Source organism: Zeugodacus cucurbitae, chromosome 5, assembly GCF_028554725.1.
Source record: "Zeugodacus cucurbitae isolate PBARC_wt_2022May chromosome 5, idZeuCucr1.2, whole genome shotgun sequence".
Classification (NCBI taxonomy): Eukaryota; Metazoa; Arthropoda; class Insecta; order Diptera; family Tephritidae; genus Zeugodacus; species Zeugodacus cucurbitae.
This window is the reverse complement of record NC_071670.1, coordinates 52403946-52430048: the sequence shown is the minus strand read 5'-3', so window position 1 is coordinate 52430048 and position 26103 is coordinate 52403946. Positions and strand designations below refer to the sequence as shown.

Here is a 26103-nt window from a genome sequence, read left to right as displayed (position 1 = left end):
GATAATAACCACGCCCACCTCCCATACAAAGGTTAGGTTGAAAATTACTAAAAGTGGGTTAACTCACTAACGAAAAACGTCAGAAACACTTAATTTCACATAAGAAATGGCAGATGGAAGCTGCACTCAGATTTTTTTACAAAATGGAAAATGGACGTGGCGTCGCCCACTTATGGGTCAAAAACCATATCTCAGGAACTACTTGACCGATTTCAATGAAACTTGGTTTGTAATAGTTTCCTTACATCTCAATGATATGTTGTGAAAATAGGCCAAATCGCTTCACACCCACGCCTACTCCCTATACCAGAACTTTGAAGAAGATATCGGTGCAGAACTTTGCACAAATACTACGTTTATAGCAGCCCCATTCTAAAAATCGCCGAAATCGGACCATAGGTTTTCAAGGCCCCATATATCGAACATGAGGACCTCGGTGCTTCTAACCCAATATTAGGGTTTCCAACTTTCAATGGACTTTATACAATATATATGACGAATATGAGGGTCAAATTGTGTATTATATAATATAAATAAAGTTAAATAAATAAATTGCGAGAGTATAAAATGTTCGGTTACACCCGAACTTAGCCCTTCCTTACTTGTTTAACATACTTTCTTAACATGCCGAGAATACCGTAGTAAAGTGATTTTAAGAAATTCGAAGTATTTTTATAGATATAAAAGTTAGCAGAAGTAGCTGTCCGACCTGCTCAGTAGGCGGCTGGAAACTTTGAACGCGTTTTTCTCAAAACTGTGTTTTTTTCAAATTTTCCTCCATCGTATCTCAAACACGGCTTGACCGAATGACTTTAAATTTTTGGGGTGCACTCAGCACATGCATGGAACGCTCTATTGTTAACCAAAATTCCAAAAACTTCGATTTTTTTATAGCAAAAAACTAAAAAAACTTAAAAACTAAAATTCGCAATTTTTTCCCATGTCTACCAAGCGTTAAATTTTTGGTATATTTACTTGATTAAGCCCAATTTTCGAGGCGGGATGTTCAGAACGCTGTAACTCATGTTATACACAATATTTTTAACTGAAAATGTATACTTAAATTGTCGAAATATATATCAATAAATGATAATAAACGAAAGTCTCTATCTATTTACTAGTCTTAGAAAAATTCTAAAAAATCACTAAAAAATACAGGCCGTCAAATGGGATGATCCCCTTAAGTTAAAAGTTAGCATCTAATATCCATAAATAGATCAAAATTTAATTACACAGTGATTCAAAAGTGCTTTGTTCCACAAAAAGGCCACTGAGGAGACTATTATCACATTTTAAAAATATTTTTAAGTGTATTTTGAATTTTTTTTTCAAAATTAATTTTTTTTAGAAATAGAAAAGCTTTTTAGACAGATAACACACTATCTTAGGGAGAATGATTAGATATAACAGAGTCTTATCAGAGTCTCTAAGCAGAAATAAATTTACAAACATTATTAAACAAAATTGACATGAGTTCATGAACGTCAAAATAAGTATTTATTGAATATAGATCACCAAGTAAAAATTGAAACTCAGTAAACGCTGATGAATGCTATAAGTTTTGCTCATACAACTACCACTTAACCGAATTCGACTAGCCACCAAAGCTAATTTTGACTATCCAATAACTATTTCTCATATATAATACAATGATTCTCCATTTTTACTTAGACCCGTAAAAATCTTCTCAAATCACCAATCAATCTGGCATACAAAGCGAACTGATTAAAGAGAAAAGCCAATTAAGTTGTAGAAAAACCCAAAAGCATAACGCAAATTGAACAATAAACTAAATCAAATCAGTAACAATAGTATTTATGAACAAATACTTGTAACGGGTGATTTTTTTGAGGTTAGGATTTTCATGCATTAGTATTTGACAGATCACGTGGGATTTCAGACATGGTGTCAAAGAGAAAGATGCTCAGTATGCTTTGACATTTCATCATGAATAGACTTACTAACGAGCAACGCTTGCAAATCATTGAATTTTATTACCAAAATCAGTGTTCGGTTCGAAATGTGAAATCCGCTTTTTTATCGACAAATTTTGTTCAGCGATGAGGCTCATTTCTGGTTGAATGGCTACGTAAATAAGCAAAATTGCCGCATTTGGGGTGAAGAGCAACCAGAAGCCGTTCAAGAACTGCCCATGCATCCCGAAAAATGCACTGTTTGGTGTGGTTTGTACGCTGGTGGAATCATTGGACCGTATTTTTTCAAAGATGCTGTTGGACGCAACGTTACGGTGAATGGCGATCGCTATCGTTCGATGCTAACAAACTTTTTGTTGCCAAAAATGGAAGAACTGAACTTGGTTGACATGTGGTTTCAACAAGATGGCGCTACATGCCACACAGCTCGCGATTCTATGGCCATTTTGAGGGAAAACTTCGGAGAACAATTCATCTCAAGAAATGGACCCGTAAGTTGGCCACCAAGATCATGCGATTTAACGCCTTTAGACTATTTTTTGTGGGGCTACGTCAAGTCTAAAGTCTACAGAAATAAGCCAGCAACTATTCCAGCTTTGGAAGACAACATTTCCGAAGAAATTCGGGCTATTCCGGCCGAAATGCTCGAAAAAGTTGCCCAAAATTGGACTTTCCGAATGGACCACCTACCTACCTTTATGCGTTTTTTTTTTAAAGAAAGTTATCAAGCTCTTAAAAAATCACCCTTTACTATATTTCCTTTTGAAATCACATTTGTAGTTCTAGGCCTATGTAGACCGACCATAAAACACAATAACACGCGCTTTGTTGGTTGACAGCGCATATCTGAGTGAATTGTGAACAAAAGTTATTGAAGCAAGTCGTAGAAAGTGCATATATTTAGTGTTTACATTCAAATACAAAGAAAAATGCAAATCAAAATGTAAGCATTTTAAAGTAAAAGTTTGCATATTCACCACAAACCCAAGCGAGTGGTTAGCAAAAATGCAAAACCAATCGCGATATTTTAAATAATAATAGAGCGTAAAATTTGCAGCTTTCTTGTTAATAATTGATTAGTTTTTTTTTTTTAATTTAAATCAACAGCAATACAATTATCATACTAGTTCGAGACTCAATTTGAACAATTTCCCAAGTAGTCGATGGGCGAAGACTTAGACCAATTGTTATGTGAAGCAGAAAACTGAAGTCAGATTATGATTATTCCAGTATACAATTTATCAGCAGCTAAGAAATTATTTTTATTGGTTAGAAGGTAAAAAAATTGTGATTTCCCTTGATTTCAGTTTTTAAACTAAAGACTTAAACAACAAACTTGCACTTGGTATATGAATTTTGTCAACAAAATTGACATTTTTCTGAAGCTATCGCTACTTTATTGATGAGTTCGAAACAATTCAATATTTAATCAAAACAATGTAAGGAAAACTCTTCCCTTAAAATTTAGGTATATAGTTTAACCATTTAAACTTTGAATTTGAAGTTTTGCTTTAAGACAAGAACATTATAAGTAAAACCAAAAGTAGACTGGAAAAGCAAAACACCATAATGCGCCACGATCAACTTGGAGAGCATAAAGTGATTGAACACTCATTGCTGAAGATGTGTACTCGGGGGAAACAGTAGAGAGTTCATTATTTTTTTTTTTTGAACCACAAAGGACTGTCCTTAATAATATCGCACCTCCAACTTAAAACATTGCCGCTTATACAGTAAACATGGATGGTTCTTTCTCATGAAAAGATTTTATTATACCATCAAGATAGAAAGACATTTAATAGATCAATGTTTCTAATTTGAGTTAAAGGTTAGGGATAGTCAGAATTTTCAAAAAATCACTTTTTTTTGCATTTTCGTTAAGTTAATGCGTTTTCTCAAAACTATGTTTTTTGAACTGGTGACAACTGTAACTGTTACCCGCTTGAAGAACAATAAGGCGGCGGGTGCCGATGGATTACCGGCCGAGCTATTCAAATACGGCGGCGAAGAGCTGATAAGGTGCTTGCATCAGCTTCTTTGCAGAATATGGTCGGAAGAAAGCATGCCTGACGATTGGAATCTCAGTGTACTCTGCCCAATACACAAAAAAGGGAGACCCCACAATTTGCGCCAATTACCGTGGGATAAGCCTCCTCAACATCGCGTATAAGGTTCTGTCGAGCGTATTGTGTGAAAGACTAAAGCCCACCGTCAACAAACTGATTGGACCTTATCAGTGTGGCTTTAGACCTGGAAAATCAACAACAGACCAGATATTCACCATGCGCCAAATTTTGGAGAAGACCCGTGAAAATAGGATCGACACACACCATCTCTTTGTCGACTTTAAAGCTGCTTTCGACAGCACGAAAAGGAGCTGCCTTTATGCCGCGATGTCTGAATTTGGTATCCCCGCAAAACTAATACGGCTGTGTAAGCTGACGTTGAGCAACACCAAAAGCTCCGTCAGGATCGGGAAGGACCTCTCCGAGCCGTTCGATACCAGACGAGGTTTCAGACAAGGTGACTCACTCTCGTGTGATTTCTTTAACCTGATGCTGGAGAAAATAATACGAGCTGCAGAGCTAAATCGAGAAGGTACAATCTTCTATAAGAGTGTACAGCTACTGGCGTACGCCGATGATATCGATATCATCGGAAACAACACCCGCGCCGTTAGTTTTGCTTTTTCCAGACTGGATAAGGAAGCGAAGCGTATGGGTCTGGTGGTGAACGAGGACAAGACGAAATATCTCCTGTCGTCAAACAAACAGTCAGCGCATTCGCGTCTTGGCTCCCACGTCACTGTTGACAGTCATAACTTTGAAGTTGTAGATAATTTCGTCTACCTGGGAACCAGCATTAACACCAATAACGCAGAATCACTCTTGCCAACAGGTGCTACTATGGACTAAGTAGGCAATTGAAAAGTAAAGTCCTCTCTCGACGAACAAAAACCAAACTCTACAAGTCTCTCATCATTCCCGTCCTACTTTACGGTGCAGAAGCGTGGACGATGTCAACATCCGATGAGACGGCACTAGGAGTTTTCGAGAGAAAGGTTTTGCGGAAGATTTATGGTTCCTTAAGAATTGGCAACGGCGAATACCGCAGACGATGGAACGATGATGTTATTCGACGACATAGACATAGTCCAGCGAATAAAAAAACAGCGGCTACGCTGGCTAGGTCATGTTGTCCGAACGGATGAAAGTGCTCCAGCTCTGAAAGTATTCGATGCAGTACCCGCTGGTGGAAGCAGAGGAAGAGGGAGACCTCCACTCCGATGGAAGGACCAGGTGGAGAGGGACCTGGCTTCGCTTGGAATAACCAATTGGCGTCAAACTGCCAGAAGGAGGGATGCGTGGCGCGCTGTTTTGGACTCGGCTATAACCGCGTAAGCGGTGTCTACGCCAGTCAAGAAGAAGAAGACAACTGTAACTCGAAAACCGCTCAGTAGATTTTAATGAAATTTATACAGCTTTTAGAATACATAATAATCTTAGGCCTGATCGAAGATTTTTTTTTTCAAAAATTTCGATTTTTAAGGCCAATTAACTGTTGATTTCTTCCCGAAAAATCCTGAAGAAACAAATTTTCAGAGACCGCCATTTCGATAATTTTTGAAAAGCAGCTTCGATCATCCGATTGATTTTAGATGAATCTCCGAAGACTTATGATAGTCACCGCAAGGACCTTTTTTTAGAACTGGGTCAACACAAAAAGCTATAACTTTGGAAATTATTATTTTTTTGTAAATTTTCGTGACTTCAAGTCAAAACATATTATTACTTTACCAATAACATGAAAATAACATGATTTAAAAGCAAAAAAATTATTGAAAATTGTCAAATTTCGTGTCTCTGACTACCTCTAACCTCTTAATATTGTCACATAATCTTAAAACTGCATAAAATAAATAGAAATGTGTAGGAAATTCTGCAAATTTCGGCCATTAAGGCAAAAGGAAGATCTAATTGATGATCAATGCATTTAAGCTTTCATAAAATCTTAACTTCAAATGAATTAATTCCTTGGTTTTAGAAGATGAATTTAAAAAATATTCTTGAAATTGTATAAATTTGTTTAAAAAAATATTTATTATATATTTATTTCAAATACGTAAAAGCACACTCACCTTACTATTACTACAATAATATATATCCGACATTTTGTTGTTGTTGTTGTATTTTTTTAAATTTAACTTTGAAGAAATTTCATCAAACGTTTATTGCCTAGGCAATAATATTGACGCGAAAACAACGCTTGCACCAAAAACAATTTTATTTTTTATTTTATTAACAATTCACAAGTGATTGCTTTTAATTTCAGCAACAATTTTTTTGAACTCAAAAAGCTTTCTTCGTGCAGCGCTACACTAACAACACAACGTTGCTATACATTTTCAGTACGGCGCAGTGTATCAGTTAAAATGCGAATAAGTTTTCATTCAAGGGCATTAAGTGTTTTTCTTGCTTTTTTTCTTTCTTTTGTATGGTATATAAAATAATAACACAAACACGAAAAAAATGCGAAATTATTAAAAGAAAATCACAAGCACACACACACACTTAAGTTGGCAACAATGCGATTGACGGCAACTTTCTACTTCAGCGCGCACATTGCAATCCGGTAACGGAGAGTTAGTTATTGTGCTGGCGTGTAATATATGAGTACATATAGATTTACGGCAGCAAACTCAGACGAACGTCAGTCGCAATGATCTCGTACTAGGCTTGAAAGGGGTCTCCGATACAGTAGCAACACTTTTCACCGGGAGGAAAAATCGCCGCAATGCAATTCCTTTGAGTAACTGAATGTGCATATGTATAGCCGGCACAAAATAAAAAATAAAAAATAAATTGTTTTTTCTTGTTTATTGTAAGTGGATTGAGAAAATCATGCACGAGAAAATCATTAGCTATTGCAGCTGTGTGTAAGTAGGGGTGCACTTATTCTACATATACAAATGTACATGCGTGAGAGTATATGTTTGTGTTGTTGCCTTTATGACAGGTTGCTGACATTAATTTCTTATTGTAAATGTTGCCTACATTTATTTATGATTTATTTTTCTTTTGTTTTTTATTATTGTTGCACTCGCATATACTGCTTTGACAGGTTTGCACTTTTACGCGATTTGCCACAATGCTCAGCTCACATTTCACATTTTTCAGATTTTCCACCGATACCTTTGCCGCAAGTCAGCAGTCACACAAAGTAAATTTCACGTAAATTCACGATTGCACAGAATGCACGCGACGCCAACGTAAGAACAATACGACCAGCAGTAGAAGTGCATAAACTAATAATAAACAATATTGCTTGTTAAGTGTGTACGCTGCCAATTAGCCGAGCAGAACACCCCATTTCGAACGCGTACAGCAACGTGATGAATGGTAATGCGATACCGGACTTAACGCGCAGGGATTTCGCTTGAGCAAAATAAACGGGTCAAAAGCAGCACACAATTGTCTAGAATACGCGGTAGCGCGGTAGATTCAACAGCAAGAATATATTTTAAAAATAATAATAATACCGCAAACGTGCAATATTTAACTGTTACTATTACTGTAACGCGCAAACGTTGATTTTTCAAAATGCACAACACTGTTTTTGCTACATGCGTCAATTCGCACGCTCAACCGACTTCGCATAAAGTTCCAAACGAACTGAAAGTACTCGGCTCAAGAAACGACCAAACCAAGAAAATCACCAGACGACGGCCAATAAAAGCAGTCAGCGTCGGCAGCAGCGCCAACGCCAGTCAGCCTTTTACTTTTTTAGCATTTGCCATTAAAGCGTTACCAGTTTTGCTGGGGCGCATGGTAAGCATTCCGTAAGCGTGGCTGCGACGATGAACGCGCTGTCGAGCTGCGCGGCTCGCTAGTTCGGCGCTTTAAGACGCGTTCGGTTGGTGGATTGAAGCAACTGTTGTTAACAAAAGTTGCAGCGTTAATAGCAATAATGGTTTTAACAAATGCATTGCATTTTAGTCGAACATGAGTGTGGTTCGTGTGTGAGTTCGATTACAACATGTTTGAGCCAAGTAGGAAAAATAACGCATATTTAAATTTGAATATATAATTTAAAACAATTAAATTGCACTTTGGTTGTTTTCAAAGTTTTAGACTAACTTTCAACGCAGTTTATACAAGTAACTATAATGATATGCAGGTTTTGGAAAACTGTAGTGTCAACGAATTGAGCTAACCCTATTTAGTACACATTAAAGCCTAAAATCACTACCGTTTCTAGAAAGAAAATAGCAAATATTTTGATACTTTTGAAAAATTGGACACGTAGGGACAAGGTGGTACGGTCTCGTTAATGGGTATTGCCCTGGCTCTTTCAGTAATGTGTGCAAACTACAGTTTAGGTTTGGTAACTAACCGTTTAGAACCTTGGATCACGACTGAGAAAAAGAAAACTGAATGGGTTAGGAGAGTTTCAAAATAAAAAAAAATTAAATTGTTTAATTTCAAAATTTGAAACAAGAAAATTTTTGGAGGGATTAAAAGTGCAATATGTTCAAATATTATCTAAAAATATCAAAGCCATCCGAGAAACAAACTAAAAGATATACCCTTTGGAAGTATATATATATATATATTTGGCGTAGGAACCGCTTTAAGCGATTATAGCCGAATCCACCAGAGCGCGCCACTCATTCCTCCTTTTTGCTTTTTGGCGCCAACTGGAAACACCAAGTGAAGCCAGGTCACTTTGCACTTGGTCTTTCCACCGGAGTGGAGGTCGTCCTCTTCCGCGGCTTCCTCCAGCGGGTACTGCATCGAATACTTTCAGAGCTGGAGTGTTTTCTTCCATCCGTACAACATGACCTAGCCAGCGTAGCCGCTGTCTTTTTATTCGCTGAACTATGTCAATGTCGTCGTATAAATCGTACAGCTCATCGTTCCATCGTCTGCGGTATTCGCCGTTGCCAATGTTTAGAGGACCAAAAATCTTGCGCAAAACCTTTCTCTCGAAAACCCCAAGAGTCGTCTCATCGGATGTTGTCATCGTCCACGCTTCAGCACCATACATCAGGACGGGAATAATGAGCGACTTATAGAGTTTGATTTTGGTTCGTCGAGAGAGGACTTTACTTTTCAATTGCCTACTCAGTCCAAAGTAGCACCTGTTGGCAAGAGTGATTCTGCGTTGGATTTCAAGGCTGACATTGTTGGTGTTGTTAATGCTGGTTCCCAGATAAACGAAATTATCTACAACTTCAAAGTTATGACTGTCAACAGTGACGTGGGAGCCAAGACGCGAGTGCGCCGACTGTTTGTTTGATGACAGGAGATATTTCGTCTTGTCCTCATTCACCACCAGACCCATACGCTTCGCTTCTTTATCTAGTCTGGAAAACGCAGAACAAACGGCGCGGTTGTTGCTTCCGATGATATCAATATCATCGGCATACGCCAGGAGCTGTACACTCTTGTAGAAGATTGTACCCTCTCTATTTAATTCTGCAGCTCGTATTATTTTTTCCAGCAATAGGAAGTATGAATGTAAAACTTTAAACGCGTTTATCTCAAAACTCATTTTTTAAAGTCGGTGGACACGATTTCTCGAAAAGTTATGAACCGATTTTGTTCAAATTTTGCCCATATCTTTGAAATAGTTAATCTAACCCTTATCTAGTTAAAGAAGGAAGGATTTTTTTTTGTATCTTTATTACAACTATTTTTCGAGCCAATGTTTGACTAAATTGGCAAAAATTTGACTGAAAAAGTGAGTTTTTTGGTTAAAGTTCTGTCAAAAATTCAAATTTCAATATTTTTTTCATTCCTTCGTACATTAACTAGACTTATCCACGTACTATCGAAATATTTTTGGTTTTTTGAATTTGGATGCCCCAAAAATGAGTTATGATGTCCACGGCAAGAGATTTTTTTGCACACGTCACGGGAGAAGAGCCTGAGTCAACGTCAGTTTTCGGAATTTGTAAATAAAAATTTCACAAAATACTGTTTAAATATGTATCATAAATAGATAAACCACATAGAATTATCTTGAAAAAAGGTATGCGTTATAATTGAAACTACAATGCAGGGCGACCTTATAACCTCAATGCTCTAAGAAAAACTGGATATACATAAGTGCCTACAGCTGATTTTGTACCCCGGAATAAACCGGATGGGATTGCACCTCTTCTAAACCGAATCCAAATCAATGGAAACACAATGCACGAAGTAATAGTAAATAACCCTTTTAAGTAAACTCTCTATGAAAAACACCGGACTATTTAAGATTTTCAAAAGTTCATCTGATTGGATCGCTCTTAGAATAGATTATTTCAAGAAGTTTACGCATTGAAAAGGAAGAATATTGCACAAAATGAAACAATAGATAGCACGGGCTCTTCGAGTTCATCGAAATTGGTTAGTATGGTTGCAGATTTTTAAAGTATTTAATTCGCCACCAACGCGTGGGAAGAGAACGAAAGAGGAACCATTATGGGATTATATGATTAAGAGCGGTTTAACGCGCTTTAACTTTTTCCACGCTTTCTAATTTTTATACTCTCGCAACATGTCGCACAGAGTATTATAGTTTTGTTCACATAACGGTTGTTTGTGTCACCAAGAAATAAAAGAGTTAGATATAGGGTTATATATATATAAATGATCAGGATGACGAGTGGAGTTGAAATCCGGATGTCTGTCCGTCCGTCCGTCCGTGCAAGCGATAACTTGAGTAAAAATTAAGATATCTAAACTTGGAACACATGTTCCTTGGGACCGTGAGAGGGTTGCTTTTGAAAATGGGCAAAATCGGTCCACTGCCACACCCACAAAATGGCGAAAACCAAAAACACATAAAGTGTCATAACTAAGCCGTAAATGAAGTTATAAAAGTAAAATTTGGAACAAAGGATCACACTAGGAAGGGACATGTTTGGATGTAATTTTTTTGGGGAAGTGGGCGTGGCCCCGCCTATAACCAAATCGGTTATATGTACATATATATCTCGCAAACCAATGAAGCTATGTAAACCAAACTTTCTGCAGTCGATTCTCTTACGTACCCCACCAAACACCATAGTTGAAATCGGATAATAACCACGCCCACCTCCCACACAAAGGTTAGGTTAAAAATTACTAAAAGTGGGTTAACTCACTAACGAAAAACGTCAGAAACACTAAATTTCACATAAGAAATGGCAGATGGAAGCTGCACTCAGATTTTTTTACAAAATGGAAAATGGGCGTGGCGTCGCCCACTTATGGGTCAAAAACCATATCTCAGGAACTACTCGACCGATTTCAATGAAACTTGGTTTGTAATAGTTTCCTAACCTCCCAATAATATGTTGTGAAAATTGGCCATATCGCTTCACAACCAAGCCTACTTCCTATATACCAGAACTTTGAAGACAATCTGAATAGTTTACTTTACAATATATAAAGTAAGCACTAGTGAAGATATCGGTGCAGAACTTTGCATAAATACTACGTTTATAGTGTGGCAGCCCCATTCTAAAAATCACCGAAATCGGACCATAGGTTGTCAAGGCCCCATATATCGAACATGAGGACCTCGGTGCTTCTAACCTAATATTAGGGTTTCCAACTTTCAATGGACTTTATACAATATATATGACGAATATGTGGGTCAAATTGTGTATTATATAATATTAATTAAGTTAAATAAATAAATTGCGAGAGTATAAAATGTTCGGTTACACCCGAACTTAGCCCTTCCTTACTTGTTTTAAAATTATGTTTTCAGCATTCATCTAGTAAATAGTAAAAGGGATTCCGAAAGTCTGCATTCAGAATATGGAAACAACGAGATAAAAAAAATCTAAAACCAACACTTAACCTTTATTCATAGTGGCTTTATATTTTTTGATATACATAAATAGAAAAAAATTTCACATTAAAATATTTCGCCCATCGGTTTTAGCGTGATCTCGTGTATCTAAAACGCGCATATAGGAGAAGAGTTCATATTAATAAAAACATAAGGATGTATGTGCCGTGTTGATTACCCACCTGTACATGGGGCGGAGTACGCAGCGCATATAAAACGGCTTCAGCAATATTTTTCGGCTCCAAGCGTGCCATGTCCTTCACGTAGAAGTGAATTTCTTCCGGAAATATGTTTGTGTTCACTGCACCGGGGCATATACCCTTTTCGAAAAGCGTTTTTATAAAGCTCAATTAAAATAGTAGTTTAAATACATTTATCCTTTCAATAGGACTTAAATATTATGATGCGCATTTAGAAGGGAGCGGAAATACAAGGTGGATGTTCAAATTTTAGTGAGTCGAAAAAATTTAGAAAATAAAAAAAAGTGGATTCAACAACTTTCAAATGAAATTTGCCGAAGGTTTAACATCTACTTTGGTTTAAAAGTGGATCAAAATACTGGAGATAATGATGCAAGCTTCTAAAGGGTTAAACAGATGGCAATAATTAAAAAGCATTACAATAATTGAAGAAACGTTGAAAATAACAAGAAGAGGATTGATTCGACCTGAAATGTCTTTCCAAATTACTTAGCTGCTATAAGAAGAAGCGTCACTTAAATATATATCAAGAGCTGTTAAATGACGTTACTAAAGATTATGAATTGCTTAAAAAGAACATAACCGACGTCGAAGCATAAATAATGTTTTGACGTCAAAACCAAATCCCATCCTCAAATTAAAATAGCCCAGAGAATTAACGGTCGATGGAATAATAACACAGCCACACAAAAAAAAATGGCCTGGGGGCCTTACTATGTACATTATGTGTTTTTGGGGTCGCTGAATCCGAATCCGAGATCCATTTAACCCCATCAGATCAGGGTTTTGAAATAACCAATAATACGAACGGCGATTTTTTAAATTCTTCGCTCGAAAATCGTTTTTAGGGGTTTTCGGCGTCGCTGATTACGAATCCGGTGTCGGTTTTTTCAAAATTCAAAATGGCGGACGGTTTTTTGAAAAATTCATCGGAATCGCTTGAATCTCATTACTCGGGGCTTTTCGCGGTCGCTGATTACATATAGTACACATAGTAAGACCCCCAAGTCATAACAAAAATATTTTTTTCTATGGCTGAGTAAATAAAAAAATCATAATTTCGGAAAAACATTTCATTAATTTTCAAATAAGAATATATACTGTGCTTTTATGTGGCCGAAAAGAAAAACATAACTATATCTCAGTAACCTGATTCAACGGCTTTTGTGCCCTGTGACTATTTCCTGTTTACATAACTAAAAAAACGATAAAAGAACATAGATACGAATATCATTGCTTGCAAATTCAAGAATATACTAAAAAAGCTCATGAGAAATGCTTTGGCGATCGGTTGGACATAAGTGAGAAATTTTAAGTGATATATTATATGATCAGTAATATTTAGCTATAAAGAATTTGGAATTTAGTAAGCAATATACTAATTTTCAAACTAAATCTAATCATGTAAGACACTCACCGTAACACGAACTTTATTCTTGTGCAATTGAAATTCTTGCCTGTACGTTTCCGTCATTGCCGTAATGGCAAACTTAGTTGCCGGATATATATTGAAGCTCGGTAGCACATCAATAAAATTCAACACCTGTTGCCCAGCAATACTGTTAATGATCAACACGTGGCCCTCGTTGCCACGCTTCATCATGCCACGGAACACTTCACGTGTACACCATAACACCGCCATTACATTCGTATCGATCACCTGACGTATCTTCTCAGTATTATTGGGCGCCACCAGTTCCGTTTCACGTGTGATACCCGCATTGTTGAGCAGCACATCCGCGCCACCCAACATACGTTCCGTCCAATCGATTGCCGCTATAACTTGCTCCTCTTTGGAGACATCGCAGCGACGTGGTATGAACAGTGGTTGCAAAGTTTGTGGCAAGCTGAGTTTGAGCTCCTTCAATTTGTCCTCACGTCGTGCGAGACCGACCACACGTAGTCCGGCCGCAACCAAAGCACGCGCACAGGCAGCACCAATGCCACCACTAGCACCGGTGACCACTGCCAATTTACCCTGCCAGCGTTCCATAGAATTGCATGCAGTTCGAAAGCCAACTGAGTAGCAACTGAATGCAGAATGCACTTAATTTTCATATAGTTTGCTACAAATTATTTACAACTGCATGAGTACATGCATACATAATTACTTATTATGCATGATGATTTAGGTCGATACTAATCTTTTTGCCATATCGATTATCTAATATGACATTTATAGGGTTTCTCCCAAACAGCTGCATATCAAATCATAATCACCGGCGCTCACATTCAATATGGAGCGTTGGCAGGGCAAAGTTGCTATGGTAACTGGTGCGAGCAGTGGCATCGGTGCTGCTTGTGCCAAGGCTTTGGTGTGTGCTGGTTTTGTTGTTGTTGGTTTGGCACGCCGTCAGGATCGCATTGCACAACTGCAACAGGAATTGCCGACGCGTTTTCGTTCCAATCTGCACGCCTACAAATGCGATGTAACGCAGGAGGAGAATGTGCTCGATGCTTTCAAGTGGACGCAGCAGCGGTTGGGCGCCGGTGTGGATGTGCTGGTGAATAATGCTGGCATTATAGCGACCACCGAATTGAGTGAGCGCCAGAATACGAATGAAATACGCAATACCATCGATACGAATCTGATGGGTACAGTTTTTTGTACACGTGAAGCTTTCAATTCGATGCGTGAACGCGATGTTGAAGGTCATATACTAATCATTAACAGTGTTGCCGGTTTGCAAGTGCCCAATTTGGGGCCGAATTTGCCATCGCTCAATATATATCCCGCAACAAAGTTCGCTTTACGGGCTATGAACGAAATTTATCGACAAGAATTCCAACGACACAAGACTCGTGTGCGAATAACGGTATGTGTGCAAATGCTTTTTATATAGCATAATAAAAGTAGCATTATTAGATAGATCTCAGAGGTTACGAAAGACCACATCATTAATGAGAGCATACTCATTATTTCGTTCATGACGTCAACACACAATATTTATCTGTCAAGTGCCCTCAAAAAATATGTCAAGGCTTAAACTTAGCATAATCTGCATTTCCATCACTCTTGGAACTGGAATAGCTTGATCCTTTTTTATTTATAGTGAAACTTACTAATAATATCTTCATTTTTTAATAGACTATCAGTCCAGGCATTGTCGATACCGACATACTACCCACTTCTATTCGTACTGTTGTCAAGGATATGCTACCGAGTCTAACGTCGGCAGATGTGGCTGATGCTGTGTTATGGGCCATTAGCACACCACCAAATGTACAGGTACATTCAACCAATTTGTATATAAATAGTTCTATTTGAATAATGCCTGTCATATTTTCCTTATAACAGGTTCAAAACATTACCATAAAACCCATGGGCGAAAAATTTTAATACCTTATTTCGAATAAATTTATCTCGTCGAATTTGTTTTTATTCAAATGTATGGAAATAGTTTATATGGAAAATATACATACATTTGTGAAATAATATGTGGATTATTATATAACATATAAGGAAAAACCGAGTTCAGATAGAACCGAATATTAGATAAAAACGCAATAGTAATACTTTCGATAAATGTTACCAAAAATATAAAAAAGTGAATGAAATCATATGTATGTATTTTAAAATGAAACGACCGTACCCACGATAGTCAGTTATACGTAACCGTAAAGGGCCCGGTTTCTTATCCGGTCAAGGTTTGTCAAGATAGCATTGCTCAGAATTATTTGGGGAATGTTTTCTGAGGTTATAACAACAACCACATCGTGTTTCAGTTTAATTTAGCAAGTTAGTAAAACATGGAGAGCATATAACGATTTTATACTCTCGCAACAAAGTTGCTAAGAGAGTGTAATAGCGGTTGTATGTAACACCCAAAACTGAACGAGTTATATAAAGAGTTATATAATATATATCAAAGTGGTCAGGGGAACGAGTGGAGTTCAAATCCGGATGTCTGTCCATCTGTGCAATCTGTAACTTGAATAAAAATTGAGATATATTGGAACACATGTTAATTGTCACCATATGGAGGTTGCTTTCGTAGATGGGCGAAATAGGATCATTGCCACGCCGAGTTATAAAAACAAAATTTGGTACAAAGGATTGGACTAGAAAGGGGCCTATGTGGGTGTAATTTTCTTGGGGAAGTGGGCGTGGCCCGCCTCGTACTAAGTTTTTTGCACATTTCTCGTAAACTACTAAAGCTATATCAACCAAACCCTCTAGAATCCTTTTCTTTAGCCAATTCCTTACACAGTCCAAAAATGAAAGAAATCGGATTATAATCACGCCTACCTCCCATACAAAAGTTATGTTGAAAACTACTAAAAGTGCTAAATTCGGACCATAAATTGCAAAGCCCCAGATACCGGAAATGAGGACCTCAGTGCTGGTGACCAATTTTTTACCGAAAATATAGGAAAATCTCTCAGATATTCTAAAGAAAATGGACAAAATCTTGTTAATACTTCCTCCAGCCCCATATACCTCATATTATTTTTCAAATTTCCGGTGTGATATATCTTAGCAAACTCAAGTGATCGTATAATCTTGGATATAGTGTAGCTTGGTGATGAAAATAAGTGAAAACGGAACTTCCATAACTCGAACTTCTATAACTCGAAGTTCTCCATAACTCGAACTCTTGAATTGGCAATAGAAGTCAATATTCATAGAAATTTCCTTCCATAAATCGAACTCTACGACCAGGGCATAATACAAAAAATAAAATTTTACTATCGACGCAGAATTTTTAAAAAGCCCCCATATTCGTATGGAGGCGAACAAAAACTATGATATTACATTTAATGATTTCATAAATCATCTACCAAAGAAATGGGGGGGATTTTAGTTACTGGGGCGGCAAGATTTGAGGCCATTTTTATGTTAATTAGCCCAAACTAAACACTAAAAAAATTGATATCTCGCACCGTTTACGAGATATTCGCATATGAATATCGGACTATAGCGGTTATTTTTTTGAAGCGCGGCCGAAGGCATCTCTCTTTGATAACCCCCGCCCCGGAGCTGGCTCAACCAGGGTTATTTTTTTGAAGCGCGGCCGAAGTTCGTCAATGCAGAAAGAAAGTCCGTCAACGTCAATCACATAACACATGCACCAATGCATAAGTGCGCACTTCGGCTGCTATTAACACATAACTTCAACGCTCGACATCTCGTAAACGATGCGAGATATCAATTTTGGGCTAATTAACATAAAAATGTCCTCAAATCATGGCGCCCAGTAACTAAAATCGTGCCAAGAAATGGGATACAGACATCGAGAGCCAAACAATAGCAAAGTGCAACCAACAAAATTACAGAATACATGTTCTAATGTACATAAAACTTTTACTGTAGTAAATAAATAAAACTGTGTATAAATCTATATTTTACAGCTTTTTGAAAATTTATATGTTTTATTGAAAATTCTATAACTCGAAGTCTCACTAATTCGAAGTTTTTTTTGTGGATTATGGTGATTCGAGTTAGAGAAGTTCCACTGTATATGTATGTTCATAAACAATTGTATATCACTTACCTCTATAATTAACTGTTGAGCTGGAATAAATTAAATTTCTGTTTCTTGACTTGCGACAAATTTCTAAAATAATACAACAAATGACACCTATAATTGAAAAAAAGTAAATTAACTTATTTTTCAACTAAAAAATAATGCGAATAATTTTAGTATTAATACTTGTTATACAGAAAATATTACAACTCCATTAAGATATGAATAGATTGTGAATTGTTTCAAATAGTTAAGAGACTATTAACTAATATTTAGAACTCAATTGTACAAAATTGAAGCGAAATAGCATTATAATAAATAACATAATCATCATAAACCGTTTAGTGCCTTCTAAAAACCATTTTACTATATCGTCAATGGCACTGGCGTAGGTCAAGTAAAAATTGTATTATTATAAAACTTAAATGTTATTAAAACAATACTGGATAAACGTGACGACTAAAAACAAAGGCAGACAAAATTTCAATTCTTTGAAAACTTCGTTATATATATGTTTTTATTTCTTAAATATTTCTTTTTAAAATTCAATCACTACGTAAATCAACCATAGCAGAGAACACAAACCTTAAACACTGCTAGCCCATCATGCCTTTGCTGCGTTTAAATGCTGCACCCATTTTGCGATTGTGATTTGCGCGAGAAGATTTATTTTTCTCTTTTTTATCGCGATTTCTTAAAGTATCTTTATCTTGGCCTTGACCTTTTGGCGCGCCAACAACATCACGCGGTTTATTGTTGTTAGCCGAATTACCGGCATGATTTCGATTGCCCCATTTAGCCTGTCGCCGAGCTTCGTAACGAGCTCGAATGTCCTCGGGATTTTCACAGAAATTTTGTCGTTTATTACGCTCAGATTGTGCATCCAAATTGGATTTATCCTCTGCAGTTTCATCGTCACTCTCACTTTCATCATCGGATACATCTTCAACATTCGCCAAACCAGCTTTAAGCTGTTTCGATTTAACTACACGTGTCTCACTTTCCAATAGCGCTTCATAGCTGTCATCATATTCATCGTTGTATTCATCATTGCTGCTTTCACCTTCACTGACTAGTGTGTATGCTTGGTAGCGTGATTTTAATTCAGCTAAATCACTTTTGTCATCCAGCATTTGTGCAGCGTCTTTCGGTGCATTCGGCATGCCTTTACCCTGTTTTATAATGCATTTCGGGTTATCGTGCGTCATGACATCATATTCATCGCCATCATAGATATTAAAGTGTTTAACGCCAGTCTGTTGGTAAGTCTTATCTTGTGGATCGGGTGGTATATATACCTCCGTTTGATCTGCATTCACTAGATCGGGCGGCAGGTTGTTCTCAAGTATAGCGGCAATTGCCTCTTCACTGTTGTCATAACGCGATAGTATACGACGAACAAAACCTGTGCCCAAATGTGGCAGCACATCCAATACAGACGTTACTTCTATGTCAATGTCACGTTCTTGAACTGCAGCGGTGGAAGAGGTCTGATTCGTGTCCTTATTGGATGTTTGGGGATTTTTATTATTTAATTTTGCAGCATTTTTAGCTTTTTTATTCGGTTTAGTGCTGTTCTTCTCCTTGGTAGACATTGATTCTTGCTGATATCCTTGCACAACAAATGTAGACTTAAATACGTCCCTTTAAAGAAATTTATAGTTATTAACTATATATTCTAAACCATTTTATACATACAAGTTCTTGCAGGATTGTTTAAGTATGTCAACATCCAATTCAACAGGATATAAACGGCCATAATCATTAACGAAAGTCTGTTCTGAAAGACACTCTGTCAGTAATCCTATAAGTTGTTCAGCATTTGTCATACTCTCCGCTCTGAAAATTAATATATATATTTGCACAGATTAATTAAAAATAAAAATATGGAAAAAATACTTACGGGTTCGCCATGACTGCTTCGACAAAGCTGTAAGCTATACTACGAAATGCCTTTAAATATTCTAAACGCGCCATATTAAGCCAGCCCAAACTTGTAGCAGCCTCATTTATAAGGAATATATTTTTGTACAAAAATGGTATTGTATTGTCATAGAACTGTGAAATACTAAATATAAAAATTAAGTTAGTAATATATACATTTATATTATATACAATTTCGCACCTCTGTCCCAATTTAATTTCATTGCATAAAGTCTGCACTTCGGGGCAAACAGCTAACAACACGCTTAGTGAATAAGCACAGTCTAATGTGTATAAAGCTACATCATCATATGGGGTTTCAGCATTCTCATCTAAATCACCGCCGCCGGCACCTTCAAATCCCTCATTTTCGGCTTGCGTTTGTATACTTCGAAATGCCGTGCGAAAAAACGATAATGCCGCTAGTAGATCCTGCTTATAGTTTGGTTCAATACGCAAAAGCGAATCGAAAATTCGTCGCAAAACTACGGTGTTTTGTGGATCGGCATCTCCGACTGCCATAAGCAAATCGAATAACATTGGCACCGATATTAAATAGTTTTTATAAATCAATTCACGCTGATGCTCAACACTTAACCAAGCCTCATCAGATTCACGATTGGTAATAAGGCGACAAACGATACGCAGCACAAGTTCTAGTATTTGTTCGTATATATCTATAATATTTTGTTGTTGAACAATTTGTGACCAAACATTCAAATAAAATGGTGTCGACCGTTGCAAAAACGAAACAATCGCGGCTAGCGCAGTCTTTTGAAACACCATATATGACCAAAACCTAAAATGCCACACTAATTAGTTATTAAATAACATGGACAAATTATTACGTACTCATGGTGCCGACAGTTTAACAAGAATTGCATATCTTTGCAAAAACAATTTGAATTGTATTGCCATTCCTCTAACTCAACTCCACTTTTCACGCGACCATATTGAGTCAATAGACTTACATATGTTGTAAAATTGGCACGAGGTGCCCAGTGTTTATGCTAAAATTGTTATATTATTTACTGTAATTTAATGTATAAAGTAAAGTATTACCAAAGCTGGCATGGAAACTGGCGTTAAACCATCGTCTGCTGGTATTCGAAATACTAATTTGTCGAGCGATTGTTTATCCAGATTCTAAAAAACGTATAATTTAGACGAAATAAAATTTAGAAATAATAGCTTATAATAATTTCGTTAATATTATTTACCGGAAACTCTCCAGTAAAGATGGAATTCATTTTATGTAGTGAAGTGAAACGTAAATATGTGAAATAAACGTTTATAAAATTTAACAATTGCGAAATTCGTGTGTCCGCGTCAGCTGTTGTCAATAAAGAAAGTTGCCACACTTCAATTATTATTATTTTTAAGCGTAGATTTTTGTACCGTTCTGTTTCGAATAATTGTGAGATTGTTAATTACAAGTAATAAATATATATATTTTATGAATTAAATAATTCACTACTATTCTGATATAACTGTTTCAAACATATAAGTTTTGACATTTATCGCTTCTTGGACATCTTTCTCTCCGCCATTATCATTTTAGATTTAACCTTGAAATGTAAATGAGCGCCAACCGATTGACGGAATATGGATGCAAGTGAAATATATTAAACATTAGTAAGACAATGAACTTTACAGTGAGCAAAGTTAGACTAAATAAATACAAAGGTGTATATGTGCTATACATACAAACATGTTTCAAAATACCTTTGATAAACACACACATGCAGATAAATACGCTGATAAGCAAAATTCATTCAATGTTACGACAATAGCAGTACATCAGCCGATCATTTTGTTTTCAATGTTCAAGTGCAACACTTGAATAAATATTATTTACTGCTCGGAGCTGCACAAATAATTAATATTTGGCTATGGTTTAGTTTCACTTAAAACACATAATTGGGCGGTAAAAATTTATGCCTCAAGTGAACACTAGAATAACGAATTGAAAAGTGAAAGTAAATTCACCAATTAAGACTTTCAAATGGTGCAAGTACAAAAAACTATAGAAGTGAGTATTCATATGTATATAAATATATATACATATATACGAGTGATAATGTGACGCCGCTGTAATGTGGTTGTTAGCAACAAATTGTGCTTTTTTGTTTACTTCTTAATTTGCATCTTCTTGCCGAGCAATGTGCACCATTCTTCACTTCCCTTTTGCTTGTTTTCCTGTTTTGTGCGTTTTGCTTTTGCGGCATTGTTTCTTATGCTGAATTTTCTGTTTACGTGTCTGATTCGGTAAAATAATGGAGTTATAATTTGGATAAAAAAAGTGCAAAAAATGCTCGTTTTCACTTAAATAATTAAATTGTTAATAATAATTTACAGGTGTTTGGACGTAGTCAAGTCAAAATACAGGACATTGGTGGAAGTAGCCGGAAAAACTCATCGGTCGTAGTTACAATTCCTTCCCATACTTCAATGACCACAACTTCTATACCAACAACTGCCATGAATATACACGGTTAGTTTGTAGAATGATGTATATCCATTTACTTCCTTAAATAAAAAATATATACGTGTAATTTTAGTAAACGCCAACACTTTGAAGTACATCAGTTTAATAACATTAACGTTGCAAAATGCTATACTTGGACTTAGTATGCGTTATGCACGTACGCGTCCCGGAGACATTTTCATCAGTTCTACAGGTGCGTAACACTTTTCTATCAAATATAGTTAAATACAACTTCTAAATTCCCTTTCGTTAGTCATACATATGTACATACACACATACCAATATACTTCTACATATTTACATTCTTATAAGCAAACATTTGTTCTTATGTGATAAGAAACATTTCCGCATTTCTAATCAGAAAGTGGGCATACATATACCTTTTTAAAGCACTTTTTCCGCTTATAAAATACAATTCCGTATTACTAATACTGTACTTAAATAGGAATTTCTCTTTGTATTAATGAACGTATGAATATTTAAAGTTTAATAATTTGATAAAAAAGCATTCAAAAATTGCAAATTTAACAAAAAATAACACATATTTCTTATGATTAGAGTTCAAAGATGCCTTTGCAATTATTAAATTTAGTGAACTGTGTACTTGACATTTTCTTTTTATGATTCTTTAAGTAGGTACATATATGTATGTGTGTACATTTTCTGTTTCTCCCTCATGAACACACATTAATCCTTACTTTTAACCTTAATTGTATTATTATATCCAATTCCTATTTTATAGCTGTGCTTATGTCGGAGATAGTTAAGCTAGTCACCTGTCTGGTTTTGGTATTCAATGAAGAGGGTAAAGATGCACAGAAATTTGTACATACACTGCACAAAACTATTATTGCGAATCCTGTGGATACTCTCAAAGTGTGCGTTCCTTCGCTAGTTTATATTGTACAAAATAATCTGCTCTACGTGTCGGCTTCACATTTGGATGCGGCCACTTATCAAGTGACCTATCAACTGAAAATACTTACAACAGCCATGTTTGCTGTATTCATACTGCGACGTCGCCTTATCAATACACAGTGGGGTGCATTATTATTGCTTATTGTTGGCGTTGTGATGGTGCAATTAGCGCAAACAGTGGATGATAGTGCGGGAAGTGCACCGCCAACTGGACCGGAGCAAAATCGAATGCTCGGATTGTGGGCAGCATTGGGTGCTTGTTTTCTATCTGGTTTCGCTGGTATATACTTTGAGAAAATTCTCAAAGGTGCCGATATATCCGTATGGATGCGCAACGTGCAACTAAGTTTGCTCAGCATACCATTTGGAATGCTGACTTGCTTCATCAATGATGGACATCAAATCACAAACGCCGGTTTCTTCCATGGTTATGACTTGTTCATTTGGTATTTGATACTTCTACAGGCGGGTGGCGGACTTATAGTAGCAGTCGTGGTAAAATATGCAGATAACATATTAAAAGGATTTGCTACCTCCTTAGCCATAGTCGTCTCATGTGTAGCATCTATATATATTTTCGATTTCAATTTAACTTTCCGTTTTGCAATTGGTGCTGGATTAGTTATTGCTTCGATATTCATGTATGGATATGATCCCAAGAAGTCAACAGGAAACTCCAAGCAGACAACAATTAATGCAGCACAAATGAATCCAACGCAGTCAGAAGATGAGGAAAAACTTCTGCCCAGAGTTTAGGTTTCGGTGTTTTAATTTCAAACAAATTTAAGCAATTGGTTTACAGTATTCGAAATGCAATTACCCTAAGTGTTTTGATTTTTATCAAAGCGGTTTAACGTAAATTTTTCTAATTATGTAATTGGTAAAGAAAACCAACTGCGAACTTAGAACGTTTTTAGTTAGTCATTTCATATTGAATGCAATTTACTTAATCGTACAACTACTATTTAATTCTAAGCATACGCTTTTATGCCTACACATATATAAAATGTGAAAATATACTTAAACGCCTAATAGAGTTTTTATTTTATAGTAATAATAATGATTTGAATATAAAATTATGTATGATCTAGTTATTTAAATTACAAAAAAGTGTTTGTTTGAAACACTTTAAAAATATTAAAGTTTTTAAATTTTTTGCAAATAAATAGCATACTCGAAATGCTACGAACCTTATAAAGGAGTGATAAGTCATGTTGAAATATTCCGTTAATTAATTAACTGAAAATTACTTTTAACAGTATTGTTTATTCACAATAAATTGACATTGGAAAATATTACAAATTCACCTTTCGCAACCAATATATACTGCACAGGGTCAGTACGTGTTGTGAACTTATATTGTTGTGTGTATATATACCTTTATATACTATGTATTGGGCGCATTCATATATTTTTAACAAATATGAATGCAAATTGCTAAAGAAAGATTCAAAATTCGTAACCAAACGTAAAATGTATATTAAAGAAAAAAAAACTAAACAAGTTATTCAAGAATCGAATTCAAAAACCAGTATTTAACATGAAAATAAAATATTTAGTGGTAACGGTAGTAACATTAGTTAGCCTTAAAGTCCACAATTCCAACCGAGTGTTGGATCATTTAATTGTGTCTGTATTTTTAATATTAAACTGTAAATACGAAGTGAAGGACCCAATTTAATTGGTAGCTTTTTAATAACATCACTGCGCTTAAGCAACAACAGTGAAGTTCCATCGATTTCATGTTCCTTAAAAACGTGCGCCTCGTTAGGAAAGTACTTGGCAAAATATGTAGCGACTTGTTCAGCATTCCAATCTTTTACATCGGGCACATCTATGGGTTCGTAGGGACTATATCGTATAACCGGTGTATTATTATTTGTAGTTTCTTCGTGAATTGTTTTCGGTCTCTTCGATGCGGTGGTAACATCATCAATCTTTGCTTCGCCACTTAAACTAGTGATGTTGCTACTGGTCGTGCTACTACTACTTGTGGTACTACTACCACCACTTTCTACGCAACTACCATCACTTTCTATACCCTTGACTTGCTTTTGGCCATTGTCGTTACCTACTTGCACAACCTGTGTTGAAAGTTTGGCAGCAGCACTTTTCGCTTCAGCTGCAGCTTCGGCAATGTTTACATTTTGTTGATTTTGCTGAAGGAGTTGAGTACGGTTTGAGCGATGTGGATCATCACCGATGATCTCCCTTATAGTTTTCACTGGCAAAGCAGAACCTCCATTATTCATACATGGTTGACATTTGTTGCATTTCCATCGCAAAATCTGTTGGAATTTAAACACATTGGGGATGTGGCAGGTCAGATGATAAGATTTAACACATTTAGAACACGTCACCATTGGTTGCTAAACAATGAGAAATAAATATGTAATTTGAATTTAATACTTTCAAATATTTTGTGAATGATAACTAAACAATAGAATACAAGAAAACTATATATATATATATATATATATATATATACATATTAGGGAAATAGACGAAATTGTTTGACCTAAACACTTACGTTAATTTTTGGTTCGCAGTCATTAAAAGCGTCACATACTTCGCATGTACGACAATTTTCACACTTGTAGTTCTGACGCAAAATGTCAATATCTTCAAAATCCACCGGTAGGCATAATTTATGTACACGTCTTTCGCATTCCAAACAAGATATCAATTTATTCCTGGCGTGCGTACCACGCTTAGCTTCACGCTTTTGACAAACATCACATACAACTTCTGTGGACGCGATTTCACTAGCAGATGTACCAGTCGAAGTAATTGAGGATTGTGAAAGACGTTTGTTTTGCTGTGAATCTTGATAAAGCGAAGTTGGTGTTTCGCGTTTTCGATCTATAAGTATAGAAACTCCTGTTGCTGTCGGACCCGTACCGCCAGAATGCGTTGCTGCATTGTTAGCACGTTGTGAACGTGGCAAATAATTGTCAGAAGGATCAAATACAGCTTTGGGTTTCTGAATAAAACAAGTAATTAATAATATACATTTATATTATCTTTTTATGATTTTATTTCAAAATACTAACTTTTATACGTCCTGTTGTTCGAACAGCCATATTTTCAGAGCTAGCATTACTGGTAGCATCATCCTGCTGTGCAATTCGCAGTCGAGCAACTTTCTTCATTTTCCAAAAACTCAAGTTTATTTAGAAAATAATATATCCACTTCTTGCTGAGTTTCACAGATTTATAGAACGATTTGGCAGCGGAAGTAGTAACCAACAATTTATGATAATATTGTTTTAGAAAAAATTTTCATTAAAATCTCTATCAGGATTACTATATTTTTTTTTACATAGTGAAGAGTAAACTTTAAA

At 36.1% G+C, this 26103-nt stretch overlaps 5 protein-coding genes across 9 annotated transcripts in view; 2 read left to right on the top strand and 3 right to left on the bottom strand.

The window, feature by feature from the left end:
* Positions 1-21206, bottom strand: part of LOC105210657 (uncharacterized) — an 81470-nt gene extending 60264 nt beyond the window's left edge. Inside the window, exons 1-8 of one of the 3 annotated variants that reach the window (XR_008471416.1) lie at positions 21079-21206; positions 20416-20499; positions 20206-20363; positions 19556-20152; positions 19334-19498; positions 19129-19269; positions 18016-19074; positions 17458-17544 (exon numbers count right to left, since the gene is read on the bottom strand). Coding sequence is in view for 1 of the 3 variants with exons in the window: in XM_054231726.1 (XP_054087701.1) it covers positions 6073-6105 (33 nt within the window). In the remaining 2 variants the exon portion in view is untranslated. Of the gene's footprint in view, positions 1-6072; positions 6233-17457; positions 17545-18015; positions 19075-19128; positions 19270-19333; positions 19499-19555; positions 20153-20205; positions 20364-20415; positions 20500-20573; positions 20744-21078 lie in introns of those variants that run through there. The other 2 variants (XR_008471415.1, XM_054231726.1) reach the window with 2 other exon arrangements.
* LOC105210559 (farnesol dehydrogenase) lies at positions 11753-14027 on the bottom strand. The gene is made up of 3 exons (XM_011181591.3): positions 13380-14027; positions 11945-12082; positions 11753-11870 (listed from the first exon to the last, which is right to left on the bottom strand). The coding sequence occupies exons 1-3, from the start codon at positions 13953-13955 to the stop codon at positions 11829-11831; spliced, it is 756 nt and encodes a 251-aa protein (XP_011179893.1). The 5' UTR covers positions 13956-14027; the 3' UTR covers positions 11753-11828.
* Positions 14199-15400, top strand: LOC105210560 (farnesol dehydrogenase). The gene is made up of 3 exons (XM_011181592.3): positions 14199-14778; positions 15051-15191; positions 15261-15400. The coding sequence occupies exons 1-3, from the start codon at positions 14200-14202 to the stop codon at positions 15300-15302; spliced, it is 762 nt and encodes a 253-aa protein (XP_011179894.1). The 5' UTR covers position 14199; the 3' UTR covers positions 15303-15400.
* Positions 20844-24267, top strand: LOC105210562 (UDP-galactose translocator). Of its 3 annotated transcripts, none has more exons than XM_029039254.2 (4): positions 20844-20964; positions 21712-21847; positions 21915-22034; positions 22584-24267. In XM_029039254.2, the coding sequence occupies exons 1-4, from the start codon at positions 20959-20961 to the stop codon at positions 23513-23515; spliced, it is 1194 nt and encodes a 397-aa protein (XP_028895087.1). In that variant the 5' UTR covers positions 20844-20958; the 3' UTR covers positions 23516-24267. The 3 variants fall into 3 exon arrangements, with proteins under 3 accessions (XP_028895087.1, XP_011179897.1, XP_011179898.1); XM_011181595.3 differs by lacking the exon at positions 20844-20964 and adding an exon at positions 21246-21385; XM_011181596.3 differs by lacking the exon at positions 20844-20964 and adding an exon at positions 21464-21621.
* LOC105210563 (uncharacterized) lies at positions 24031-26085 on the bottom strand. Its single transcript, XM_011181598.3, has 3 exons — positions 25813-26085; positions 25290-25742; positions 24031-25128 (listed from the first exon to the last, which is right to left on the bottom strand). The coding sequence occupies exons 1-3, from the start codon at positions 25909-25911 to the stop codon at positions 24346-24348; spliced, it is 1335 nt and encodes a 444-aa protein (XP_011179900.1). The 5' UTR covers positions 25912-26085; the 3' UTR covers positions 24031-24345.
* Between the last annotated feature and the right edge of the window lie 18 nt (positions 26086-26103).